The sequence below is a fragment of the Diplotaxodon limnothrissa genome, linkage group LG9 (genome assembly GCF_057381915.1).
Source record: "Diplotaxodon limnothrissa isolate DT_005_m linkage group LG9, D_limnothrissa_male_GT1.1, whole genome shotgun sequence".
Lineage (NCBI taxonomy): Eukaryota > Metazoa > Chordata > Actinopteri > Cichliformes > Cichlidae > Diplotaxodon > Diplotaxodon limnothrissa.
The window spans coordinates 36,802,409-36,830,164 of record NC_140604.1 but is presented as its reverse complement, the minus strand read 5'-3'; the positions used below and the strand labels follow the sequence as shown (position 1 = coordinate 36,830,164).

The following is a 27,756-nucleotide window of genomic DNA, read 5'->3' as shown; positions in this document are numbered from 1 at the left end:
GTAGGGTCTAGCTTACAATATAAAGCGCCTTGAGGTGACAGTAGTTGTGATTTGGCGCTGTCAAGAGGTGTTTCTCCATGCCACATTCCCTATCTATTTCATTTTGTTTATTCAGCCTTCTTTGTGTACATACAGTCTTTTGTTTGTTTTTTTTCTATTGTTTTTCATTTCTTTCCTTTTGTTGTTTTGTTATGGCCTCTGTATCTTCCATGCACTGTTTAGGTTTGACCTTTGCTGTTTTTCTGTGATTCCTCATATTTAGATTTTTTTTTTTTATATACACTGATGTTTGGTTTTTGCACATCTTTCAAGCAGCCAGAAACCATTATTTCTTTAGCTATTTTTGCATTCTGTCATCCGACCTTGCACCTCTAATATATAATCTAAGAGAATTATTATAACATGAGCTTTGTGTCACCACAGTCTTTATATCATAAGTTTAAAAAATGACTTGTCTGACCTCAGAATCTCCAGTCTACAGTGCCGACTCTCCAGAAAACCACAGAGCTGCTTCACTCCTGAATCCTGCAGGTTGTTGTTGTGACTCAGGTCCAGTTCTCTCAGATAGGAGGGGTTGGACTTCAGAGCTGAGCCCAAAGGAGTACAGCTAATCTCTGACAAACAGCAGCCCATCAATCTGAATTAAGGAAATTATATTGCAGAATGACAAAGACATTTAATATAGGACTAATATAGGACATCCAAAAGCATTTCCATTCATTTCATTTTCATTCTTTGTAATCCCTCTGTGTATCCCCAGGTTAGTTTGTTATCTAGGTTTAGGTTTCTGTTATTATGCTTCCCCCATGTCCCTTCTTGTGTTGTCAGTTTTGTCTCTGTTTTTCACTTTCTTTTTGTGTGTCAAGGTTGTGTCTCTGCAATCTGTACTTTCAGCCTTATTTTGTCAGTGTCTTGTGTTAAGTTTCTGTTTTATTGTTTTGTAGTACTGAGTTTAATTATACTTTTTCTGGCCTTGTTGTCTCTCTCTGGTTCCATGTTTAGTCAAAATCAGTGTCTGTTTCCCCTTTCCTTGTGTATATCATCTGTTTTCTGTTTTATTCTGATAGCCACTTGTCCTGCATGCATCATGATCATTTTTGCTTCCCCTGTTTCCTCTCCTGTTTATATTGTCTGTATCTCTAGCTGTGCATTGTCGTGATCTCCCTTATTTCGCCAGCTGTGTGTCCTGTTAGTGTCCAGTGTAGTTTCATTGCTAATATTTCTCAGTGTATGTTTACTTCAGTTCTTTGTATTTTAGTTGCCTGTGACTGTAGTAATAAAGCTGTTTCAAGAACTCAGGCGGTCAGCACTCTGTACAGGCCAGTCAAATTGTTCCACACCAAACTCACTTATCCATATCTTTATGTGTCTTCGTTTCTGCACTGGTGAGCAGTCATGTTGGAGCAGAAAGGGCCATCACCAAACTTTTCCCAAAAATTTGGGAGCATAACATTGTCATTGCTTCTTAATTCAGATAAAACTGAGGTTATTGTACTCGGCCCTGAAAATCTTAGAAATATGGTATCTAACCAGATTCTTACTCTGGATGGCATTACCTTGGCCTCCAGTAACACTGTGAGGTACCTTGGAGTCATTTTTGACCAGGATATGTCCTTCAATGCACATATTAAACAAATATGTAAGACTGCTTTCTTCCATTTGTGCAACATCTCTAAAATTAGAAATATCCTGTCTCAGAGTGACGCTGAAAAACTAGTTCATGCATTTATTACTTCCAGGCTGGACGACTGTAATTCATTATTATCAGGATGTCCAAAAAACTCACTGAAAAGCCTTCAGCTAATCCAAAATGCTTCAACAAGAGTCCTGACAGGGACTAGAAAGAGAGAGCACATTTCTCCTGTTTTGGCTTCCCTTCATTGGCTTCCTGTTAAATCCAGAATTGAATTCAAATTCATGCTCCTCACATACAAGGCCTTAAATAATCAGGCCCCATCTTATCTTAATGACCTTGTAGTACCATATCACCCTATTAGAGCACTTCACTCTCGCTCTGCAGGCCTACTTGTTGTTCCTAGAGTATTTAAAAGTAGAATGGGAGGCAGAACCTTCAGTTTTCAGGCCCCTCTTCTGTGGAACCAGCTTCCAGTTTGGATTCAGGAGACAGACACTATCTCTACTTTTAAGATTAGGCTTCAAACTTTCCTTTTTGCTAAAGCATATAGTTAGGGCTGGACCAGGTGACCCTGAATCCTCCCTTATTTATGCTGCAATACACGTAGGCTGCTGGGGGATTCCCATGATGCATTGAGTTTTTCCTTTCCAGTCACCTTTCTCACTCACTATATATTAATAGACCTCTCTGCATTGAATCATATCTGTTATTAACCTCTGTCTCTCTTCCACAGCATGTCTTTATCCTGTCTTCCTTCTCTCTCCCCAACTGGTCGCAGCAGATGGCCACCCCTCCCCGAGCTTGGTTCTGCCGGATGTTTCTTCCTGTTAAAAGGGAGTTTTTCCTTCGCACTGTCGCCAATGTGCTTGCTCATAGGGGGTCATATGATTGTTGGGTTTTTCTCTGTATTTATGAAGTGCCTTGAGGCGACTTTTGTTGTTATTTGGTGCTATATAAATAAAATTGAATTGAATTGAATTGAATTCAATGTCTTGTTATGCTGAAGCATTAAGAGTTCCTTTCACTGAAACAAGGGGAACAATCTCAACTCCTGAAAAACCACTAACCCCACTCTGACTTCATTTGCTGCCATGTTCAATCACTTCCACTTTGTCTTGATGCATGCTCAATCATCTACGTAAGGAAATCCCAAAGAATTGATTCTGTTCATCTGGGCATAGCCTTTTTAGTGACCATTTCACCATCTTACAATGCTGTAACTTCAGCAATTCTCAACTGTCTGTGAATGGTACTCATGGCTAGTGATCCATGGACATGACAATTTAAATGCTAATCATCATGAAACTGACCTCACAGCTCATTGTTCATTCAGTGGTTCTAGTTTGTCATTATGCAAATGTACTGTTTATACAGGGAGTGCAGAATTATTAGGCAAATTAGTATTTTTGTCATGGTCCTGGGCCATGTTGGCCCAGTATTCTTGGTTCCTTGTATTTTCAAAGTCAAAGTCAAAGTCAACTTTATTTGTCGATTCTGCCACATGTACAGGACATACAGAGAATAGAAATTGCGTTACTCTCAATCCCTAGATAAATAGCAAATGAACATTTAAATATATTTAAATATAAAAGTGCATTCTCCTGAAGTCCACAACAATCTCCTTCGTCTTCTCCACATTCAGAGAGAGATTGTTGTCAGCACACCACGTGGCCAGGCGTCTCACCTCACTTCTGTAGTCGGTCTCATCCCTGTTGCTAATGAGACCCACCACCGTTGTGTCGTCCGCAAACTTGATGAAGAGGTTGGAGCTGTATGATGGAGTGCAGTCATGGGTCAGCAGAGTGAAGAGGAGGGGGCTCAGCACACATCCCTGCGGGGCCCCCGTGTTTAAAATGATGGTGCTGGATGTATTACTGCCAACCCGTACTGCTTGAGGTCTTCCGGTGAGGAAATCCAACAGCCAGTTGCACAGTGAGGTGTTGAGCCCCAGCTGGACCAGTTTTTGAATGAGCTGTTGGGGGATTATGGTGTTGAATGCTGAACTGAAATCTATGAACAGCATTCGGACATATGAGTCATTTTTGTCCAGGTGTGTGAGTGCCGAGTGGAGTGCAGTGGAGATGGCATCATCGGTTGAGCGGTTGGGCCGATACGCAAACTGGAAGGGATCCAGGGAGGGGGGCAGGACAGTCTTGATGTGTTGCATGACTAGTCGTTCGAAGCACTTCATCAGGATGGGAGTAAGTGCAACAGGACGGTAGTCATTAAAGCAGGAGGGAGATGACTTTTTTGGAACCGGAATGATTGTGGTGGCTTTAAAACATGTGGGGACGACAGCCTGGATGAGTGATATGTTGAAGATGTCTGTGAAGACATCAGTGAGTTCCACTGCACAGTCTCTCAGTACACGACCAGGAATGTTGTCAGGACCCGGAGCTTTACGTGCATTGATCCTGCTGAGGGATCTCCTCACGCTGTCCGGTGACAGAGTCATCACCTGGTTACCAGGAGGGGGTGGGGTCTTCTGTTTAGTGGTGCTGTTTTGGACTTCAAAGCGAGCAAAGAAAGTGTTCAGCTCGTTCAGCAGGGGGATAGTGCTATCACAGGTCTGTGGTGGGGGCTTGTAATCTGTGATGGTCTGAATGCCCCGCCACAGGCTCCGTGAGTCTCTGCTGTCTTTGAAGTGATGAGATATTTTCCTGGAGTACTGTCTCTTAGCCTCTCTGATGCCACGGGAAAGGTTGGCCCTAGCTGTCCTCAGGCTTGCCTCGTCTCCAACTCTGAAGGCAACATTCCGAGCTTTCAGCAGCCTGTAGACCTCTCCTGTCATCCATGGTTTTTGATTGGCCCGGACAGTTATGGTTTTCGTGACTGTTACATCCTCAATACACTTGTTGATGTAGGCAGTAACAGTCTCTGCGTACTCCTGGAGGTCAGTGGTGTTGTTATAGGTGGCAGCCTGCTTAAACATGTTCCAGTCTGTAGTATTAAAGCAGTCCTGTAGAGCCTCTGAAGACCCCTCTGGCCACACTTGTATCCGCTTACGAACCGGTTTGGTCACTTTAACGAGCGGTCTGTAAGCAGGCATTAGCATGACAGTGATATGGTCTGAGGCGCCAAGGTGGGGGAGGGGAAAAGCTTTGTAAGCTCCTCTCTGGGTGGTGTAAACAAAGTCCAGTGTGTTATTTCCCCTTGTTGGAAAGTCTATGTGTTGTTGTATTTTTGGAAACACGCACTTTAAGTCTGCATGATTGAAATCCCCAGCCAGGATGAGAAAAGCATCAGGATGGGCTGTCTGCTGCTCACTGATGTGCTGGTACAGTTCATTCAGTGCCTCATTCCTGTTGTTGACATTGGAGGAGGGAGGGATGTACACAGCGCACAGGAGTATGGCTGTATATTCCCTCGGTAGATAGAATGGCCGGCACTTAATAACCATTAACTCCAGCACTGGTGAGCAGTGTTTGCAGACCGCAACAGCATCGCGACACCAGGCATCATTGATGTAAACACAAAGTCCTCCCCCGCGGGTCTTACCTCCCGCGACGATGACTCTGTCAGCACGGTAGCATGTTAGCTGGTCGAGCTGAATGGCGCGGTCCGGGACACTGTCGCTGAGCCATGTTTCCGTGAACACAAAAGCACAGCAGTCCTTTACATTCCTTTGAGATGAACGTAGCAGTCGGATGTCGTCCAGTTTATTTTCTAGCGAGCGTACGTTGGCCAGAACGATAGAGGGGATGGCGGGTTTGTGTGGGCTAGCCGCTAGCCTAGCTCGGATGCCACCGCGCTTACCCCTCTTCTGCTTCCTCTCACACCGCTTGAGGCGCATCCATTGTGGGCGAAGTGCGGGAGTGGGGGTCGGTGATTGAGTAGGCCTTCGGAGCAGACCCAGATCTTTCAGCTTCTCGGTGTCCACAGAGTTTAACTTAAAAAGTTTGTTTCTGCCGATGTCGAGAAGAAGTGTTCGGGCATATCCTCGCTTGCACACAGATAGACGCGACAAAGACTTACAAAAACACTGCAACTTACAGGACGAAAAACACGAAACACTCCTTATTTAGGCCATGTTTTCTGAGGTGTCCTGTTGTGGTGTTCCCTAAGTGTTTTCCCTTTGTGACTCTTACCCCCTTTGTGCCCCTCTGTGTATTTATGAGCTCTCGTCTCTCTTTGTGTTTAGTCCATGTTTCCCCCAGCCTGTTATGTCTGTGTTCTCCCCGTGCTCTCTCTCCTCCTGTCTGAACCTCTGTGTACTTCCTGTTTTACTTTGACAGTCTCTCGTCAGTATGCGTCATGTTGTGTTCACTCCTGCCCTGTCTCGTTATGTTTATCAGTGTCACCTGTGTTCCCCACCTGTGTGTAATCTCCCTGTGTTCTCTGAGTGTATTTAAGTTGTGTCTTCTGTCATGGTAGTTGCTGGTTCGTCTGTGTTGTTTCCCCTCGGTCTCCCTGCGTCTTCCCGTATGTATTTCCCCGGACCTCCCTGCATCCTCGTTTCTGGTTTGTGTTATTAGTTCTACCCAGTTTAGGTTTTCCTGTTTCATGGTACCCACACCGTTGCTGTTTGTATTTTCGGTTGTCAAATAAACACTCATCTGCACCAGAGCTGCCGCATTTTGGGTCCTATTTCAACTCCACACGGCTTGCCCCGCAAACCGTGACAGAACGAACCAGCCACCATGGACCCAGCGGCAGTCAATCCGTCCGAGGAGCTCCAGGATGACATCGGCTACAATGTGGAGATCCTCCTCGGGCTGTGGCTGGAGAATCCTCCGTACGAGCTTTGCCGCGCCGTGGAAGGTCGGCTACAACGGCTCTTTTCCGGCCTGCCATGGCTACTAAATTCACTTCCTCCGACCATGCAGGCTTTTCTCCGGCACACACCCCACCTTCTCTCAGCCACTCCCGCCTCGCTGCCCGACTCGCCGGATGCGATCTTGCCCGGCCCGTCGGAGCCGTCTGCGGGGAGGAAACGCCGATCGCGCCGCAAGCGTGCCACCCCACAGCTGGACGTTCGGACTTCTAATTCGCCGGCTGTGGTGAGTGAGGACTGTTTTCCATTTGCGGACTGTATGACTGTTCATTCAGGGGCGGTGTTCTGTGCGGCAGATGACTTTGTGAACAGCATATCACCTCCCCCGCAGCCACTCTCAGCTCAGTTAGCTCCCCCGCAGCCACTCTCAGCCCAGTTAGCTCCCCCGCAGCCACTCTCAGCCCAGTTAGCTCCCCCGCAGCCACTCTCAGCCCAGTTAGCTCCCCCGCAGCCACCCTCAGCTCAGTCTCCAGTGCCACCCTCAGCTCAGTCTCCAGTGCCACCCTCAGCTCAGTCTCCAGTGCCGCCTGTAGCGCAGGCCCCAGTAGCTCCAGTGCCGCCTGTAGCGCAGGCCCCAGTAGCTCCAGTGCCGCCTGTAGCGCAGGCCCCAGTAGCTCCAGTGCCGCCTGTAGCGCAGGCCCCAGTAGCTCTGGCTCCAGCATTACCGGTTCCACTCGTTCACTCCATGCAGGGAGAAAGCCTAAGTCCTACTCAAGGTGCTTTTCATGGTTCAGCCGCCATATGCACTGTTTGCCGCTCCAGGGCTTCCCCAGAGGCTAGGTCCCAGTCCTCAGCTGATTCTGGACCCCTGGAGTTTAAGCAGCCACCTGGGAAGTGCCCCGTGTCAGTGTTGTCTGAGCAGGGCCAGTGCTCAGCACAGCACCCATTTCCTTCATGTCTGCCAGTGGACTCCATGCCTGCTGGCTTTGTGATGGCTTCTGCTGGAGGGTCCAAGGGGCCCGTCCAGCCTTCGTCTCGTGTCTCCGCTGGAGGGTCCGAGGGACCGCTCCGGCCTTCGTCTCGTGTCTCCGCTGGAGGGTCCGACGGACCGCTCCGGCCTTTGTTTCCTGTTTCCGCTGGAGGGTCCAAGGGACCGCTCCGGCCTTTGTCTCCTGTTTCAGCTGGGGGGCCCGAGGAGCCCGTCCAGCAGCCTTCCTCGTCAGCTGGTGGTTCCGGAGAACCACACCAGCCTCATGCCTCGTCGGCTGGAGGGTCCGAGGGGCCCGTTCGGCCTCCTGTCTCCGCTGGAGGGTCCGAGGGGCCCGTTCGGCCTCCTGTCTCCGCTGGAGGGTCCGAGGGGCCCGTTCCGCCTCCTGTCTCCGCTGGAGGGTCCGAGGGGCCCGTTCAGCCTCACGCCGCGTCAGCTGGAGGGCCCGAGGAGCCTGTCCAGCCGCCACCTGCGGCCGCCTCGTCGTCGCCTGGTCCAGCTTCATCCGAGTCTTCGTCGTCGCCTGGTCCAGCTTCATCCAAGTCTTCGTCGTCGCCTGGTCCAGCTTCATCCGAGTCTTCGTCGTCCCCTGGTCCAGCTTCATCCGAGTCTTCGTCGTCGCCTGGTCCGGCCTCATCAGAGTCTTCATCCTCATCTGGTCCGGCCTCATCAGAGTCTTCATCCTCGTCTGGTCCGGCCTCGTCAGAGTCTTCATCCTCGTCTGGTCCGGCCTCATCAGAGTCTTCATCCTCGTCTGGTGCGGCCTCTGCTTCTGCTACGCCTGGTCCGGCCTCTGCTTCTGCTACGCCTGGTCCGGCCTCTGCTTCTGCTACGCCTGGTCCTGCGGCTGTTATGCCGCCGCCCAAGCCTCGTTCTGCACCTCGATATCGCCGGCCATTTTCCGGGCCACCTGCTGGACATCACCGCCGTCGGGGTCGGCCACCTGAACTGCTCCGTGGTCTCCTTCGTCGCCGCCGCTGCCTTCCGCACGGCCGGCCCCCGGACCGCCATCGCCTGAGTGGCCGCCGCTGCCTTCCGCACGGCCGGCCCCCGGACCACCGTCGCCTGAGTGGCCGCCGTTGCCGTCCGCACAGCCGGCCTCCCGAACTGTATCCACGTCGCCACCGTTGCCGTCCGCACGGTTGGCCCCCTGAACTCTTCTGTTTTGGACTCCGTTTTTCTTGGGCTGTGGTGTGTTTCGTTTCATTGGTTTTCTTGGGTTGGGTCTCGTGTTTTGTTTTTCCTTTTTGTCTTTTGGCCTTCTGGTGCTCCTGTTTTGTTTTGCCTCGAGCCCTCCGTCCTGGACCCCCGCCGCCCGCCCTGGTCGGGTTGTTTTCTGTTTTTTCTGGCTGTTTTTCTTGTTGGGCTGTCTGGAGCCAGCCTTTGAGGGGGGGGGGGGTTACTGTCATGGTCCTGGGCCATGTTGGCCCAGTATTCTTGGTTCCTTGTATTTTCACTCCTTATTTAGGCCATGTTTTCTGAGGTGTCCTGTTGTGGTGTTCCCTAAGTGTTTTCCCTTTGTGACTCTTACCCCCTTTGTGCCCCTCTGTGTATTTATGAGCTCTCGTCTCTCTTTGTGTTTAGTCCATGTTTCCCCCAGCCTGTTATGTCTGTGTTCTCCCCGTGCTCTCTCTCCTCCTGTCTGAACCTCTGTGTACTTCCTGTTTTACTTTGACAGTCTCTCGTCAGTATGCGTCATGTTGTGTTCACTCCTGCCCTGTCTCGTTATGTTTATCAGTGTCACCTGTGTTCCCCACCTGTGTGTAATCTCCCTGTGTTCTCTGAGTGTATTTAAGTTGTGTCTTCTGTCATGGTAGTTGCTGGTTCGTCTGTGTTGTTTCCCCTCGGTCTCCCTGCGTCTTCCCGTATGTATTTCCCCGGACCTCCCTGCATCCTCGTTTCTGGTTTGTGTTATTAGTTCTACCCAGTTTAGGTTTTCCTGTTTCATGGTACCCACACCGTTGCTGTTTGTATTTTCGGTTGTCAAATAAACACTCATCTGCACCAGAGCTGCCGCATTTTGGGTCCTATTTCAACTCCACACGGCTTGCCCCACAAACCGTGACAATTTTGTCCACATCCTCTTCATGCATGTTGTCTTACTCCAAGCTGTATAGGCTCGAAAGCCTACTACCAATTAAGCATATTAGGTGATGTGCATCTCTGTAATGAGAAGGGGTGTGGTCTAATGACATCAACACCCTATATCAGGTGTGCATAATTATTAGGCAACGTCCTTTCCTTTGGCAAAATGAAGGACTTGAGAGGCTCAGAAAAGTCAAGAATAGTGAGTTATCTTGCAGAGGGATGCAGCAGTCTCAAAATTGCAAAGCTTCTGAAGCGTGATCATCGAACAATCAAGCGTTTCATTCAAAATAGTCAACAGGGTCACAAGAAGTTTGTGGAAAAACCAAGGCACAAAATAACTGCCCATGAACTGAGAAAAGTCAAGCGTGCAGCTGCCAAGATGCCACTTGCCACCAGTTTGGCCATATTTCAGAGCTGCAACATCACTGGAGTGCCCAAAAGCACAAGGTGTGCAATACTCAGAGACATGGCCAAGGTAAGAAAGGCTGAAAGACGACCACCACTGAACAAGACACACAAGCTGAAACGTCAAGACTGGGCCAAGAAATATCTCAAGACTGGTTTTTCTAAGGTTTTATGGACTGATGAAATGAGAGTGAGTCTTGATGGGCCAGATGGATGGGCCCGTGGCTGGATTGGTAAAGGGCAGAGAGCTCCAGTCCGACTCAGACGCCAGCAAGGTGGAGGTGGAGTACTGGTTTGGGCTGGTATCATCAAAGATGAGCTTGTGGGGCCTTTTCGGGTTGAGGATGGAGTCAAGCTCAACTCCCAGTCCTACTGCCAGTTTCTGGAAGACACCTTCTTCAAGCAGTGGTACAGGAAGAAGTCTGCATCCTTCAATAAAAACATTATTTTCATGCAGGACAATGCTCCATCACACGCGTCCAAGTACTCCACAGCGTGGCTGGCAAGAAAGGGTATAAAAGAAGAAAAACTAATGACATGGCCACCTTGTTCACCTGATCTGAACCCCATTGAGAACCTGTGGTCCATCATCAAATGTGAGATTTACAAGGAGGGAAAACAGTACACCTCTCTGAACAGTGTCTGGGAGGCTGTGGTTGCTGCTGCACGCAATGTTGATGGTGAACAGATCAAAACACTGACAGAATCCATGGATGGCAGGCTTTTGAGTGTCCTTGCAAAGAAAGGTGGCTATATTGGTCGCTGATTTGTTTTTGTTTTGTTTTTGAATGTCAGAAATGTATATTTGTGAATGTGGAGATGTTATATTGGTTTCACTGGTAAAAATAAATAATTGAAATGGGTATATATTTGTTTTTTGTTAAGTTGCCTAATAATTATGCACAGTAATAGTCACCTGCACACACAGATATCCCCCTAAAATAGCTAAAACTAAAAACAAACTAAAAACTACTTCCAAAAACATTCAGCTTTGATATTAATGAGTTTTTTGGGTTCATTGAGAACATGGTTGTTGTTCAATAATAAAATTATTCCTCAAAAATACAACTTGCCTAATAATTCTGCACTCCCTGTAAGGTTGGAAACCTGCAGTCAGCTGAGACTGAAGAAGTCACTTGGATGAGTGACGAAATGCTTCTTCCACTGAAAATCCTATGTCCAGATAAACAGAATCAATTTTTAGCACTTTCACTTTGCTATAAGCAACCCATTCTGTAACAAATGTTTACAAAAGCAGTCTTCATGTCTAGGTGTTTGATTTTGTACACCTGGGGAACTGGAGGTGATTGGAACACCTGAATTCAATTATTTGGATGGGCTGAATATTGTTAGCAGTATATTGCACGTCATACCACCTTTCTGGTGGTATGACTCTGAAGCTGTTATCTCAACAGATAGCTGCAAAGGAAATTTCACTAGCAACAGATTGCACTACATTAAAAATTATTTGTAAATGTTTTTTATAATTTTTTTTAAAATTACGCTTCCTCCAGAAGTAGAGACTACAATAGTCTTTCCTCAATGAGTCAATGACACACTTCCAGTCCAGTCTATTAATAAGGTGAACACCCAGGTATATGAAGCCCTCCACCATATTTACCATTTCTCCAAGGTTAGAAATGGTGTTCAACTCAGGCTTGGGCCTCCAAAAATATCTCACCATGTCTTCTCTATTCAGTTTTCACAAATGATCTGCCGTATGTCTTGGATAAATCTCATCTTGTAATGTATGCTGATGATTCCACCATGTTTTATTCAGCCAGTGGCAACTCTGAATTGACCAACGTATTGCAACAAGATTTGCTGAACGTGTTTTACAGGCTAAGTAAAATTAACATGATTTTAAACATCTAAAATCTATGTTAATAGGAAGTAGAGTACGCTTAGTCACAACTAACCCACAACTAAATCTTTCCATAGCTGGAATGGTAAATGGCCTGTATTTATATAGCGCTTTACTAGTTCCTAAGGACCCCAAAGCGCTTTACATATCCAGTCATCCACCCATTTACACACACATTCACACACTGGTGATGGCAAGCCACATTGTAGCCACAGCCACCCTGGGGCGCACTGACAGAGGCCAGGCTGCCGGACACTGGCGCCACCGGGCCCTCTGACCACCACCAGTAGGCAACAGGTGAAGTGTCTTGCCCAAGGACACAACGACTGAGACTGCCCAAGCCGGGGCTCGAACCGGCAACCTTCCGATTACAAGGCGAACCCCCAACTCTTGAGCCACAATCACCCCAATGGTACTAGAACAGGTGACCCAGATTAAATTACTTGGTGTTACTATAAACCACCACCTTTCATGGTCTCAGCACATTGACTGTGTTATTAAGAAAATGGGACAGTGCATAGCTATGGCTAGGAAATGCTCCTTTTATATTACTTTTTCAATTATGAAAGGTGTCATTAATGCACTAGTATTATCTCATCTAGAGTACTGTTCAATCATTTGGTCAGCAGCTAATAAGACAGATCTGATCAGACTTCAGTTAGTCAAGAACAAGGCAGCCAGATTAGTGTTAAGGTGTTCAAACTATAGAAATATCTATAACTTTCTTTGCTTTCAAATAAGCTAAATCATACTATGGCTTACTCGTATTTTTTAAGAAAGCAATACTTTTAAAGACACCATATTTTTTTTCTGCTCAGTTGCAGTATCCAGATGAAATACATAATCATAGTACATGATTTTCAACAAAACACAATTTGGTAACTCCTCAACTTAAAAGTTGAGAAAGTAAACTGCCATCGGTCAAGAGAGGTAGCCCTCTGGAGCCTAAGACTGGCCAAGCCGAGTTTAAAAAAAAAAAAAAAAAGTAATGACGTAAGATGTTAAGGTAACAAGTGTGCAATAGAGGGCAGATGGGGCAGAGTTCATCAATATTGAGACAAAACAGGATGTTTTCCAGAGTAATGGTATCTTCTCCTGGCTCAAACTAAGATTGAAGATGTGCTGTAAAAATGGACCTTCCATGACCTTCCAAGCTATATAGTTTGTCTTCCATATTTCCAACTATATCCATCACATACTGTGTATGCTACCATTGTATATAGTGTATTATCTTACTTTTTTCATTGATTGTACTTAATTGTATTTTTGTATTTCCTTCATATATCTGTACCTGAGCTGAGGTGAGTTTGGATGGGTCCTAGACTTAAGGTGTTAAACACATTGGCTCTATTTAGGTTTCCCACGGTTTAATAGTTCTTGTTCTGTGATCTTTTTCATTCCTGACCACACATCTTTCGTTTTCCCTGATCTTGTTTTCTGCCTGTTTTTGTAAATAATGTACCACTTTATAATATACCTCCTGTCCCTATAATGGTTTTCTCTTTTTCTTTTTATTGGCTTTACCTACAATGGCCATAATACTATCAGAAATACTTCAGAGATTAACCAATAAAAAAAATGCCCTGGTCTGAATTCTTCCTGACAAAAAAAGAAGGTAAGTCAGAGTAAATTATCACTTCGAAGACTTCTCTTATATTAGGGTTTTAAATGTTTAGCTTTTGGACTGAAACGGTCAAAATACTATGGTTTAGTATCATATCAGTCTTCTGTCAGTTTAGTGCCAGCACAACAAAAACACAGTTTCTGACCTCAGAGTCTCCAGTCTACATTGCCGACTCTCCAGAAAACCACACAACTGTTTCATTCCCGAATCCTGCAGCTTGTTCCCTCTCAGGTCCAGATGTTTAAGATGGGAAGGGTTAGACTTCAGAGCTGCAAACAGGCAGCTGATCTCTGACAAACTGCAGCTCCTCAATCTGAATAAAGCATAGGAAGTATTATCTGTTTAGAGATGAAAAAGATCCAGAATGTAGAAGTTGAACACAGAAGCTGAAAATTAAAATTCTAAATGAAGTATAACAAATACCAAAATATAAACAGAACAATGAGTGAAACAAATTAATGACTGTATACTTCTGTTTCACTAAATATGGAAATATTAAGATGATGTTCCTATGAGATATATATGTAAGTATGTGTATATAAAAATAAAGGCGTTGAAATTTCAACTATGCATGGATTTAAACATGCAAAAGTTTGGGCAACCTTGTAATGGTCATTATTTTCCTGTATAAATCACTGGTTGTTACAATAAAAAATGTCAGTTAAATATATCATATAGGAGACACACACAGTGATATTTGAGAAGTGAAATGAAGTTTATTGGATTTACAGAAAACGTGCAATAATTGTTTAAACAAAATCAGGCAGGTGCATAAATTTGGGCACCACAAAAAAAGAAATGAAATCAATATTTAGTAGATCCACCTTTACAGAAATTACAGCCTCTAAACGCTTCCTGTGGGTTCCAATGAGAGTCTGGATTGTGGTTGAAGGTATTTTGGACCATTCCTCTTTACAAAATATCTCTAGTTCATTCAGGTTTGATGGCTTCCGAGCATGGACAGCTCTCTTTAACTCACACCACAGATTTTCAATAATATTCAGGTCTGGGGACTGAGATGGCCATTCCAGAACGTTGTACCTGTTCCTCTGCATGAATGCCTTAGTGGATTTAGAGCAGTGTTTCGGGTCATTGTCTTGTTGAAAGATGCATTGGCCTCCAGAAACTGCTGATGCTGAGTGGAATCCATGTGTCCCTCAACTTTTACAAGATTCCCAGTCCCTGCACTGGCCACACAGCCCCACAGCATGATGGAACCACCACCATATTTTTCTGTAGGTAGCGGGTGTTTTTCTTGGAATGCTGTGTTCTTTTTCCTCCATGCATAACGCCCCTTGTTATGCCCAAATAACTCAATTTAGTTACATCAGTCCACAGCACCTTATTCCAGAATGAAGCTGGCTTGTCCAAATTTGCTTTAGCATACCTCAAGCGGCTCTGTTTGTGCTGTGGGTGGAGAAAAGGCTTCCTTTGCATCACTCTCACATACAGCATCTCCTTGTGTAAAGTGCGCCGAATGGTTGAACGATGCACAGTGACTCCATCTGCTGTAACATGATGTTGTAGGTCTTTGGTGCTGGTCTGTGGGTTGACTCTGACTGGTCTCACCATTCGTCGCTTCTGTCTATCCAAGATTTTTCTTGGTCTGCCACTTTGAGCCGTAACTTGAACTGAGCCTGTGGTCTTCCATTTTCTCAGTATGTTCCTAACTGTGGATACAGACAGTTTAAATCTCTGAGACAGCTTTCTGTATCCTTCCCCTAAACCATGATGGTGAACAATCTCTTTCTTCAGGTCATTTGACAGTTGTTTTGAGACCCTCATGTTGCTACTCTTCAGAGAATATTAAAAGAGGAGGGAAACTTACAATTGACCACCTTAAATACTCTTTCTCATTAATGGATTCACCTGTGTATGTAGGTCAGGGGTCACTGAGCTTACCGAGCCAATTTGAGTTCCGATAATTAGTTCTAAAAGTTTTGAAATCAATAAAATGACAACAGTGCCCAAATTTATGCACCTGCCTGATTTTGTTTAAACAATTATTACACACTTTCTGTAAATCCAATAAACTTCATTTCACTTCTCAAATATCACTGTGTGTCTCCTATATGATATATTTAACTGACATTTTTTATTGTAACAACCAACGATTTATACACGGAAATAATGACTATTAACAAGGTTGTCCAAACTTTTGCATCCCACTGTATATATACACCCTTTTGTGAATCGCTACCTCATTGTGGTGCATGGATTTGTGTGTCCCAGGGATCCCAGTGGGTAAGTTGTCTGTGTTGTCAAGGGCTTTGCCCTCCTGATAGGGTCTCCCATTGGTCCTGGTGAGACTAGTGACTGAGACATGGAATGTCACTTCTCTGCTGGGGAGGGAGCCTGAGCTACTGCGTGAGGTTGAGAGGTACCAACTAGATATAGTTGTGCTCACCTCAATGCACAGCTTGGGCTCCAAAACCAGACACCTGGCTAGACTCAGTCTGGAGTAGATCTTGGTGAGAGGCATCGGGCTGGGGGTGGCTATTCTAGTTTCCCCTTTGGTTTTTTCCAGTGGATGAGAGGTTTTTTTTCCCTGCACCTTAGGGTCAGGGAATGGGTCCTGAATGCTGTCTGCGCTTATGTGTCAAACCACAGTTCAGAGTGCCCAACCTTCTTGGAGTCCCTGGGTGGGGTGCTTAAGGCTACTTAACCTTGGGACTCTGTTGCCTTTCTGGGACACTTCAATGCTCATGTAGGCAATGACAGTGAGACCTGGAGGGGTGTGACTGGGAGGAACGGCCTGACAGATCTGAACCCAAGCAGTGTTCTGTTACTGGACTTCTGCGCAAACCACAGTTTGTCCATGACAAACACCATGTTTGAACATAATGGTGTCCATAAGAAAGTAAGTTAAGTTTATTTATTAAGCCCTTCTCACAGACAGGCAGTCACAAAGCGCTGTGCAGAAAGTTTAAAATAAACAGTACAATCAATCGATCTTATACACAATGTAAAAGGTTAAATGTAAGTTAAATAATGTGAAGAATATAAAATACGTAGATCAACAAAATGCTTGTTTGAACAGTAAAGTTTTTAACTGATTTTTAAAAGAATCCACAGTCAACCATATGTAATTGTGGTGGTAGACTGTTCCACAGCCTTGGTGCAACAGACTGAAAGGCTCTGTCCCCTTTCGTCTTCAGTCGTGTACGGGGAACAACCAACAGACTCTGAGTCTATGAGCGGAGACGATGAGCAGCAGTGTATTTTATATGAAGCTTGGATAAATAATCTGGGGCCTGGCCATGTAATGCTCTGTATGATAAAACCAGAATTTTAAAACAAATTCTAAACACTATTGGAAGCCAATGTAAAGAATATAAGATGGGAGTAATGTTAGCACGCTTCCTAGAATGAGTTGGTAGACTGGCTGCTGCATTTTGTATTGCCTGGAGGAGAGAGAAATGTGATTTATCCAAGCTGGTAAACAGGGAATTACAGTAAACGTGATGACACGAATGCATGGATGAGATTTTTCCAGTTCATCTAAAGAGACCATATGTCACAGTTTAGAGATGTTTCTTAAGTGAAAGAAACAGGAACAAGACAAAGATATTACATGAAAGTCAAGGCCCAGAGAAGAGTCAAATATTACTCCAAGATTCTGAATATTTGACTTGACAGAAGAACTGAAAGAGGCAAGAACCTGATTAATTTTAGAATGTAGCTCAGGAGGAGCTATGATCATGGTCTCAGTCTTGTTCGTGTTTAGAACGAGGTAGTTGCTTGAAAGCCAATCAGAAACCTGCGTTAACCTCTTAAGCCCCAACGCCCCCTGATACGTGGGCAAAAGGCAGGAGATCAGGTGGGCTTGGGGCTTAAGAGGTTAAGCACTGGACCAGGGTCCAGTGCACATGGATACCCTAGGCCACAGGTTAGTTATCAATTTTGTTATCATATCATCAGATCTGCTGCCATATGTTCTGGATACTTTAGTGAAGAGAGGCGCTGAGCTGTCAACTGATCAACAGCTTGTGATGAGTTGGATAAGGTAGCGGAGGAGGATGCTGGACAGCTTGGAGTAAATGTATAGTGAAGGTGCACTGGGAACACCTGGCAGAGGCCCCCATCCACGAGATCATTAACTCCCCCTCTGACAGAGATTCAACAGAATTCCAAGGGAAACTGGGTATATAGATCATCAATAAATCATGTTCAGCTCCATTGCTGAAGCTGCTACAACCTCCACACGGAGGTTGGTGCCTGTCATAGTGGTAACCCCTAAATCAGATGGGGGGCACCAGAGGTGAAGGGAGCCATAAGGCTCAAGAAGCAGTCCTATTTGGATTGGTTAGCCTGTGGGACTTTGGAGGGAGCCAATAGGTACCAACAGGCCAAGCAGAACGCAGCTTGGGCAGTCACAGTAACAAAAACTTGGGTCAAGGAGGAGTTCGTGGAGGCCATGGAAAAAAACTTTCAGATTGCCTCAGATAGAATCTGGTGCTCCACCTGCACTGTGTATAGTGCAGGTGGAGCACTGATGACTTCAACTGAGGATATTGTCATACCATGGAAGGAATGCTCCAAATATAGGGGGATCACACATCTCAGCCTCCCTGGGAAAGTCTATGCTGGGGTAGAAAACCCTTTCTCTTACTCAAACTTATGTTATATACTTTCATTTCTGCACAACATAAACAGGGCATCTTACCCCAGTGTTTCCAGTCTACAGTTTCGACCCTCCAGAAAGCCACACAGCTGTTTCACTCCTGAATACTGCAGGTTGTTCTGACTCAGGTACAGCTCTCTCATGTTGGAGGGATTGGACTTCAGTGCTAAGCCCAGACAGCTGATCTCCGATAACCTGCAATTCTCCAGTCTGAATAATAAATGAAAGATTTAAGTTAATTAGTTATGTGCTTGAAATTCTTCAGTGTTTTATAGTTTTCTTGGAGCTGAAAATTCAGATTCAGTTTACAGAAGTCCAGTAAAGTGAAACTTCAAATGGCTGAAGCTTGCAGAATGCCCGCCTTTTTTATCCCATGGCTAACAAGCCGTAAGGACTCTCAGCCATGGGACCTAGAACCTGAAAAACAGGGCAGGAAGAGAGAGAGAGAGAGAGAGAGAGGGGAGGAAAAAACAGCATTCTCCAACAGGGAGAATCTCCAACCGTAACGCCCTAAAAATCCACCTCTAGTAAAACCAGTGCTCTGTGTGGTTAACTGATGTGCACTGGACAGTGCATCCGCTAATATATTGTCTACCCCTTTTTTATGTCTGATGTCCAAGTTGTATTCCTGAACTAGTAGAGCCCATCTCTAGAAGTAGGAGATTGGATTATTGATGTCATCAGTTCCCTTCTGGAGCCCCCATGGCACTGGCGTCCACCTCCAGGCTGAATGCTCTAATGAAATCTGGGGCGGCCAGCACTGCACAGGAGGGACTTAGCACCATCAAAGATGTGTTGGCACTCAGTGGTCCACTAAAAAGGTTCCTTTGGGCTACAGAGGCGGGTTAGAGGGGCCACCACGGTTGAGAAGTTCCAGCAGAAACACCGATCATTTCCCCCCCCTGCCGGGTGCGGGTGGACATGAAACTGGAAAACCTAAACTGGGCAAAACTAACAAAACAAACCAGAAACGAAGATGCAGGGAGGTCCGGGGAAATACACAGAGAGACACAGGGAGACCGAGGGAAACAACACAGACCAATTAGTTTAGGACGGGTGAACACACACTATAAGTACACATACCAGTAATCAGGGATGGGAAACAGGAGGGAAACACGCCTGGGGGACATAACAGCTGACGAGGTAGGGGAAACGTAAACAGAACACACTGACATAAGACAGAGACTTTCAAAGTAAAACAGGAAACACATACACGTAATGACACAAACTCAGAAATGCAGACCAGACACAGATATACACGGGCAGAAAGAAAAGAACACTAACCGAGGAAGAACAGAACCAAAATTACAATAATAGAAAACACAAAACGCTGGGTCAAAAGGACCCAGGATCATGCCGTAAAATCTACAACACCACTCTCCTGACTCCACCTATCAAACAATATTCCTTTTTCCTTGCAAACTCAAGAAAGGTTTGCGTGGGGGGCCTACGGAGGGACCGGAAATGCTTTCTGTAAGCTTCAGGCACTAATTCATATGCTTTGAGAATGGCACTCAGTACCCTATCATACACTAAACTGTCCTTAACGGTGAGAGCCGCACACACCCCCTGCGCCTTACCCACCAGTTTACACTGCCTCAGCAGAGCCCAAACCTCTTTAGGCCAGTGCAAGGCTATGGCAATATGTTCAAATGCATTAAAATATGCCTCTAATTCTGTTTCATTCTTACCCACATCAAATCAAATCAAAATCAAATCAAATCAAATCAAATCACTTTTATTGTCACATCACATGTGCAGGCACACTGGCACAGCACATGCGAGTGAAATTCTTGTGTGCGAGCCCCACAAGCAACAGAGATGTGCAAACACAACAACACAAACGAGCAAAATACAAGAATGGCCAACCTGAAACTAATAAATATATGTACAATATATAATAGTGTATGCATTTGTATGCACAAATCCTGGAGGGGCAAGCAAAAAATGAATAAACTTGAAACAGCTGAGCTGAAAAACTAAAAGCATCAGGCTCTCTGAGGCCAAAATAACAAACAAAAACACTCCCCCTTCCTATAAACAAAACACGTGGTATAACTTCCCTCAAGAAAAAAAAAAAAAATACAATACCTGACGTCTCTGGCTGTCCACAAAACAGGAGAAAACTTTGGTCAAACAAAAATGGCGGAGAACCCCTACCAGCCTACACTGCTCTCTCTCACTATCACAGTATTCCAAACGTAGAAAGAAAACAGAAGCGCTATACACACACGGCGCTCAGAGCCTCCTATGGCTAACAAGCCATAACGCTACTCAGCCGCGGCACCTGGAACTTCAAAGACAGGAAAAGGGAGAGGGGAGAGAGAGGGAGAGAAAGAAGAAAAGAAAAACACAGCATTCTCAAACAGGGAGAACCTTCTAGCAACCCATGACCGTAACAATTGGCATCCAGTAAAAAGTGACCATTATCCTTTTGGTGTTGACTCTTAACAACTGACCCTTGTCCTGGTCAGACACCAACTAAAGAGAAACACTAACAAATGGAACAGCACTGTCACCTCTTATGTAGCAGGTTTATCAGACAAATTTTCTCCAATCACTATATCCCAGTGGACCTCAGACCCAGCCACACACTCAGACAAAAACTGGTTTATCAAAAGGACAAAACTCCCAAACACAAACTAAACAACGTAGTGTATGCTGTGCAGTGAGGAGTGCTCAGACCTCTTCACTGGAGAAACCAAACAGCCCCTCCATAAACACATAGCACAACAGAAGGGCAACATCGACAGGAAAAGACTAAGCTTAACATTTGAACCTAAAGGATAAAGGTCACTCTTTTGAGGATGCTAATGTTCACATTTTGGACAGAGAAGACAAAGAGTTTGTAAGAGCAGTGAAACAGGATTTATGTGCACTGTGTCTAAAACTCATTGAACAGAGGGAGTGGCTTAAAACTGTCTGCCACATACAATGCAGTTTTGAGATCAAGGTTCAAGGTTCAAGGTTCTTTATTTGTCACATGCATAGTTATACAAGTATAACACACAGTGAAATGTAGCCTGACACGCTCCTCGACAGATCCCTTCCCAGGTGCCTCAATTCCCACTCACATCTTGTGTCACGTGACCTCAATAGGTAATATGATAGGGAGACAACCTCTCACAGTGGTTTCACCCAAAACCTTTAGTGCTAATAACCCATGCTGTTTTTTATACCTTGACTTATGTGATGAGGGGCATGAGAGGGTCTATGAACCACTTAAGGGACAGCTCCCACTGAGGTTTAAATAGATACATGGGACTCCACCATTTTGTTTTACAAGAGAAGCATATGGGACGTGAGGTGAAACGTCTTTGCGAAACTTAAAGGAGCCTAGTCACTCCCTTTCAAGCTCCTTAGGTCTCGATGCATGGTAAGGCGCTTGTCTTGATGCCAGTAGCTTCTATCTTCTCCTTTGGCCAGCTTATTATCCTTGCGGGGTCTCTGATGACTAGCAGGATGTAGGTGTTGAATGTTAATCTTCCTGACCCCTCAGCATTTGCTTTACTCTCTGCAGGTATTTGGTGGTCGTGGTTTTCCTTGCAACCCCTTCATGGATCCTATTTGCCTTTGGGATTCCAAGGTACAAGTAGATGTCCTCAGTGTCTGCTATGTTGCCTTCTAGTAGTGCAGTCCCTTCCATTTTGACTACCTTTCTTCTCTTGGTTACCATCCGACTAAACTTCTCCAGTCCAAATGACATTCCAATATCATTGCTACAGATCCATCCATGTAGAGGAGGTGGCGAATTTTTGATCCATTCTGACGTTAGTATCCACTATTGTTAATGATCTGACTAATGATCTGGGGTTCACATCTACAGGGAGTGCAGAATTATTAGGCAAGTTGTATTTTTGAGGAATAGTTTTATTATTAAACAACAACCATGTTCTCAATGAACCCAAAAAACTCATTAATATCAAAGCTGAATGTTTTTGGAAGTAGTTTTTAGTTTGTTTTTAGTTTTAGCTATTTTAGGGGGATATCTGTGTGTGCAGGTGACTATTACTGTGCATAATTATTAGGCAACTTAACAAAAAACAAATATATACCCATTTCAATTACCGTATTTTCACGACCATAAGACGCACTGTACTAAAAGGCGCAGTCTCAGTTATGTGTGCCATTACTGTATTTAACACACACATAAGGCGCACTGGATTATAGGGCGCATACAAGTACCGTATGCGTATTTAAAAATAAAGCGGGAGCAAACCTGAGTTCGGTACCTTACTCACATTTCTATTACCGGTAATCGTCATCATCAACAACACACAAGCATACAAGTGTGCATATTTAAAAATAAAGCAGGAGCAAAACTGAGTTTGGTACTCACATTTTTATCATCAATCAAACCCATCGAAGTCCTCATCCTCTGTGTCTGAATTGAACAGCTGCGCTAAATCTCCATCAAACATGCCAGGTTCACTTTCTTCACTGTCAGAGTCACTTTCCGTGCCGTGCGGCTCCTCGGAAATGATGCCAGCTTTTGCGAAAGCTCGAACAACAGTGCCAGCAGACATGTTAGCCCAAGCATCTACAATCCATTGGCAAATTGTGGCGTAACTCGCCCGGCGCTGCCTTCCACTCTTGGTGAAACTGTGGTCTCCATCGGTCATCCATCGCTCCCACGCCGCTCGCAGCCTTACTTTGAACGGGCGGTTCACACCGATGCCCAGCGGTTGGAGTTCCTTTGTCAGGCCTCCCGGAATGACAGCAAGCTCACAGTTCATTTGTTTCACTAGTTTTTTCACATCGGCTGTGAGATGGGCACGCATAGAGTCACAGATTAAGAGCGATGGTGATGCGTGGAAAAAACCACCTGGTCTCCTTACATACACCTCCCTCAGCCACTCTTTCATCATTTCCTCATCCATCCAGCCCTTTTCATTTGCCTTAATGATGATTCCTGCTGGAAACTTCTCTTTAGGCAAAGTCTTTCGCTTAAAAATCACCATAGGCGGCAGTTTCTGTCCATTAGCATGGCAGCCAAGCACAACAGTGAAAGAAGACTTTTCATACCCCGTTGTGCGTATCGCTACCGTGCTGGTCCCCTTCTTCTCCACAGTGTGACTCACCGGGATGTCAAAAGTGAGCGGGACCTCGTCCATGTTTGTGATGTGGCTGGGCTGGATGTTTTTGTCGCCGATGTGTTTGCTGCAGTAGGAGCGGAAGATGGCCAGCTTTTCCTTATAATCCGCTGGAAGTTGCTGCGCTACCGTAGTCCTGGTCCGGATGGAAAAATGGCACCGTTTCATAAAACGAAAGCACCAAGACGGACCTCCTTGGAAATGTTCAATGTTCATCTCTTCAGCTAGTGAAACTGTCAGGGTCCTGGGTCTCCTGACCCAGCGTTTTAGTTCTTTGTGATTTTTGTATTATTGTACTTGGTGTGAGTTATTCTATGGGTTCTAGTTTTGTCAGGGTCCTGGGTCTCCTGACCCAGCGTTTTAGTTCTTTGTGATTTTTGTATTATTCTACTTGGTGTGAGTTATTCTATGGTTTCTAGTTTCGATCCCTTGCCCTTCTTGTTTCTCTGTGTCCCCTCTGTTCTGTAAGTCTGTGTCTGCATGTTTGAGTTCCCCTCCATGTCTATCGGTTCTTAGAGTCTTCTGCCTTATGGTTTATGTCTCTGTGTTTCTTAGTTGCTGTCTCCACGGTGTCAAGTTTGCGTCTCTGTGTGATCCTTCCTGTTTTACTTTGAAGGTCCGTGACTTATGTGAATGTGTCCTGCTTTGCTTGTCTCGTCAGTTCTAATTTCCCCCAGCTGTGCTCTCCTTCTGTGTCTCATTCTCCTCGTTACTTCCCAGTGTATTTAGACCCTGTGTTTCTCTGAGTCAGTGTTGCGTCGTACCCTCATCAAGCTGTGTGTTTTGCCTCCGTGTTGCCAGTGTTTTGTCTCCAGCTCCAGTTCAGTGTTTCTGCTACAGTGCTTTAGTCCACCAGTGTTTTTGTTTGTCTTTTGGTGAGTTTAGTTTAGTAAGAGGTTTTCCCAGCAATAAAGCTGCGCTTTAAGTTGTACTTCTGTGTCTGAGTCCTGCATTTTGGATCCACCACTCCTGCTTGCCTGCCTGCCACACAGCCAACCATGACAGAAACTGCTTTTAGCCGAATGGTGACCGTCGAAACGCTTCTCCCACTCGTTCTTTGCTCGATGATCCACCGCTCGAGTCTTTCCTCCAACTCGGGCCACCTCGCCTTATGTCCGCGGAAACTCAGCTGCATTTTCTTGACCTGCCGGAGCTTGTTTTCTAGCTTCCTCCATTTGCGAACCATCGATTCGTTAATCTTAAATTCTCTCGCGGCTGCTCGATTTCCATGTTCCTCCGCATAGCTGATGGCCTTCAGTTTAAACTGTGCTTCATAAGCGTGTGTCTTTGCCATTTTCAGGGTTGTTAAAACAACGATGTTCCACATAATGCACATACCTGTCCTTTTATACAGGTATGTGCGATTGTCCGGTATATACGATCAATGCCCACACTTCACCCTTTAGCGTTCTCATGGTGTTCTCTACTACGTCCTCCTTACAACACACAGGGCGCACTGCGCTATAGGGCGCGCCGTACTTTTTGAAGAAAATCTAAGACTTTTAAGTGCGCCTTATGGTCGTGAAAATACGGTATTTATTTTTACCAGTGAAACCAATATAACATCTCCACATTCACAAATATACATTTCTGACATTCAAAAACAAAACAAAAACAAATCAGCGACCAATATAGCCACCTTTCTTTGCAAGGACACTCAAAAGCCTGCCATCCATGGATTCTGTCAGTGTTTTGATCTGTTCACCATCAACATTGCGTGCAGCAGCAACCACAGCCTCCCAGACACTGTTCAGAGAGGTGTACTGTTTTCCCTCCTTGTAAATCTCACATTTGATGATGGACCACAGGTTCTCAATGGGGTTCAGATCAGGTGAACAAGGAGGCCATGTCATTAGTTTTTCTTCTTTTATACCCTTTCTTGCCAGCCACGCTGTGGAGTACTTGGACACGTGTGATGGAGCATTGTCCTGCATGAAAATAATGTTTTTCTTGAAGGATGCAGACTTCTTCCAGTACCACTGCTTGAAGAAGGTGTCTTCCAGAAACTGGCAGTAGGACTGGGAGTTGAGCTTGACTCCATCCTCAACCCGAAAAGGCCCCACAAGCTCATCTTTGATGATACCAGCCCAAACCAGTACTCCACCTCCACCTTGCTGGCGTCTGAGTCAGACTGGAGCTCTCTGCCCTTTACCAATCCAGCCACGGGCCCATCCATCTGGCCCATCAAGACTCACTCTCATTTCATCAGTCCATAAAACCTTAGAAAAACCAGTCTTGAGATATTTCTTGGCCCAGTCTTGACGTTTCAGCTTGTGTGTCTTGTTCAGTGGTGGTCGTCTTTCAGCCTTTCTTACCTTGGCCATGTCTCTGAGTATTGCACACCTTGTGCTTTTGGGCACTCCAGTGATGTTGCAGCTCTGAAATATGGCCAAACTGGTGGCAAGTGGCATCTTGGCAGCTGCACGCTTGACTTTTCTCAGTTCATGGGCAGTTATTTTGTGCCTTGGTTTTTCCACAAACTTCTTGCGACCCTGTTGACTATTTTGAATGAAACGCTTGCTTGTTTGATGATCACGCTTCAGAAGCTTTGCAATTTTGAGACTGCTGCATCCCTCTGCAAGATATCTCACTATTTTTGACTTTTCTGAGCCTGTCAAGTCCTTCTTTTGACCCATTTTGCCAAAGGAAAGGACGTTGCCTAATAATTATGCACACCTGATATAGGGTGTTGATGTCATTAGACCACACCCCTTCTCATTAAAGAGATGCACATCACCTAATATGCTTAATTGGTAGTAGGCGTTCGAGCCTATACAGCTTGGAGTAAGACAACATGCATGAAGAGGATGATGTGGACAAAATACTCATTTGCCTAATAATTCTGCACTCCCTGTATGCATGACAACAGTGGGGACAGGGCATCTCCTTGGTAAATACCACACTGGTGACTTATGCATTTCTTTTAAAGTTGGTCTCTAGGGTTGTTTTCTGCATATCGACTAGAAAACAGAAGCATCGCATAAATTTAATAACTAAAATACTGCAAAACCCAAATTGTATAACAGCTTCTTAAACTATTAACAAAGTTTTTTGATTTCCAAAAAAGATTGTAAAAATTTTTTTCTCCTGTAAATTGAACGTCTACACACACACACACAAAACATATTCATCTCAGCACAGCTAATACACAGTGTCTGACCTCAGAGTCTCCAGTCTACAATGTGGACTCTCCAGAAAACCACACAGTTGATTCACTCCTTGATCATGCAGATTGTTTTTACTCAGGTCCAGCTCCCTCAGATGTGCAGGATTAGACTTCAGAGCTGAGCCCAGAAGAGCACAGCTGATCTCTGACAAGCAGCAGTTCCATAAACTGTATATAAATAAAGATGTTAGTTTATTAAACAACGTTTAATGTTTGAAATCATTTAGTGCTCCATAATCGATCTGTAAAAAATAAAAATGCTGAAGTCTAGCTGTTTTCGAACAAAGGAAATATGATGACTTTACTTGTATTTGAGAAACTCTACTCACTACTCACATTAAGTCAATGTATTTCACAGCATATTGTGTTGGAGTATTTTGGAGTTTTCACTTCTAAGCTCGAGTACTGTAATTCATTATTATCAGGATGTCCTAGAAACTCCCTGAAAAGCCTTCAGTTAATCCAAAATGCTTCAGCAAGAGTACTGACAAGCAGAGATGGGCAGTAACGCGTTACTTGTAACGCGTTACTGTAATCCGATTACTTTTTTCAAGTAACAAGTAAAGTAAGGGATTACTATTGAAAAAACGGTAATTAGATTACCGTTACTTTCCCGTAGGAACGCTGCGTTACTGCGTTACTAAAACCGTGATTTTTTCGAGAATGTCTCATGACAGTGACGTAAGCGAGTGCGACGTTCGTGACAACAGCTGTGTGCAGATCAACAATGGATAATATATCGAGTGCGGGAGAGAGCATGAGCATGCAGCGTTTAAAGCGTGGAAGTACGGACCTTACTTTGAGTTTGATTCCATAAAAAGTGACAAAAACATTAGTGTCTGTTGTGCATTGGAAGAAAACTTATTTTTACAGTGAAAAAAAAACCCTAAACGTCCAAGCAAGCACCGAGTGCGCTACGACGTAATGGGAAATTCACAGAGAAACTCGTGGATTCTTCCACTGACCGCTGCGGCACACCTGCACCAGGGTAAACCTCCGCCTACCCCACTCCTGCTTTACAGGTGAAAATAGAGCAAAAGGACCGCTAGTCTTTGATTTTATTTATTTTCTGCTGTGTTTTACTTGCATCTAATTGAAAGAGTGAGTTTCCTCAGAGTAGGTGTTTGCTGGCATGCAATTTACTTGGTGAGAACTTGGACACATGATCATGCTAAAATATAATTTTCACATCCCCACATTCAGTAGAAGTTCTAATAAAAGCCATTTGTAGACATGTATTCCAGTTCAGAATGTGAATTCTGTTGCATATAATTTAATTTTTGCTTGATGCATAAAGTTAAAAGATTAAAACTGATAAAACAAGTTTTAAAAAGGGACTTTTCCATTTGATTACATTTTGTATGATGGATTATGCAGAAAAAATAGAATTGGGCTGAAAGATCTATCGCTTTATCACCTCTTCAGGTTGTAAATCGTGTTTTTAAAAAGTAACTAAGTAACTAAGTAATTAATTATTTTTGAAAATAAGTAATCAGTAAAGTAATGGGATTACTTTTTTGGGGAAGTAATCAGTAATTAGTTACTGATTACTTT

At 44.8% G+C, this 27,756-nt stretch overlaps 1 protein-coding gene across 1 annotated transcript in view; it reads right to left on the bottom strand.

Moving 5' to 3' along the window:
- Positions 1-27,756, bottom strand: part of LOC146626066 (NACHT, LRR and PYD domains-containing protein 3-like) — a 47,085-nt gene that overhangs the window by 1,515 nt on the left and 17,814 nt on the right. Inside the window, exons 6-9 of the mRNA XM_085363147.1 lie at positions 26,197-26,370; positions 17,986-18,153; positions 13,465-13,632; positions 461-637 (exon numbers count right to left, since the gene is read on the bottom strand). Coding sequence (XP_085219273.1) covers positions 461-637; positions 13,465-13,632; positions 17,986-18,153; positions 26,197-26,370 — 687 coding nt within the window. The remainder of the gene's footprint in view (positions 1-460; positions 638-13,464; positions 13,633-17,985; positions 18,154-26,196; positions 26,371-27,756) is intronic.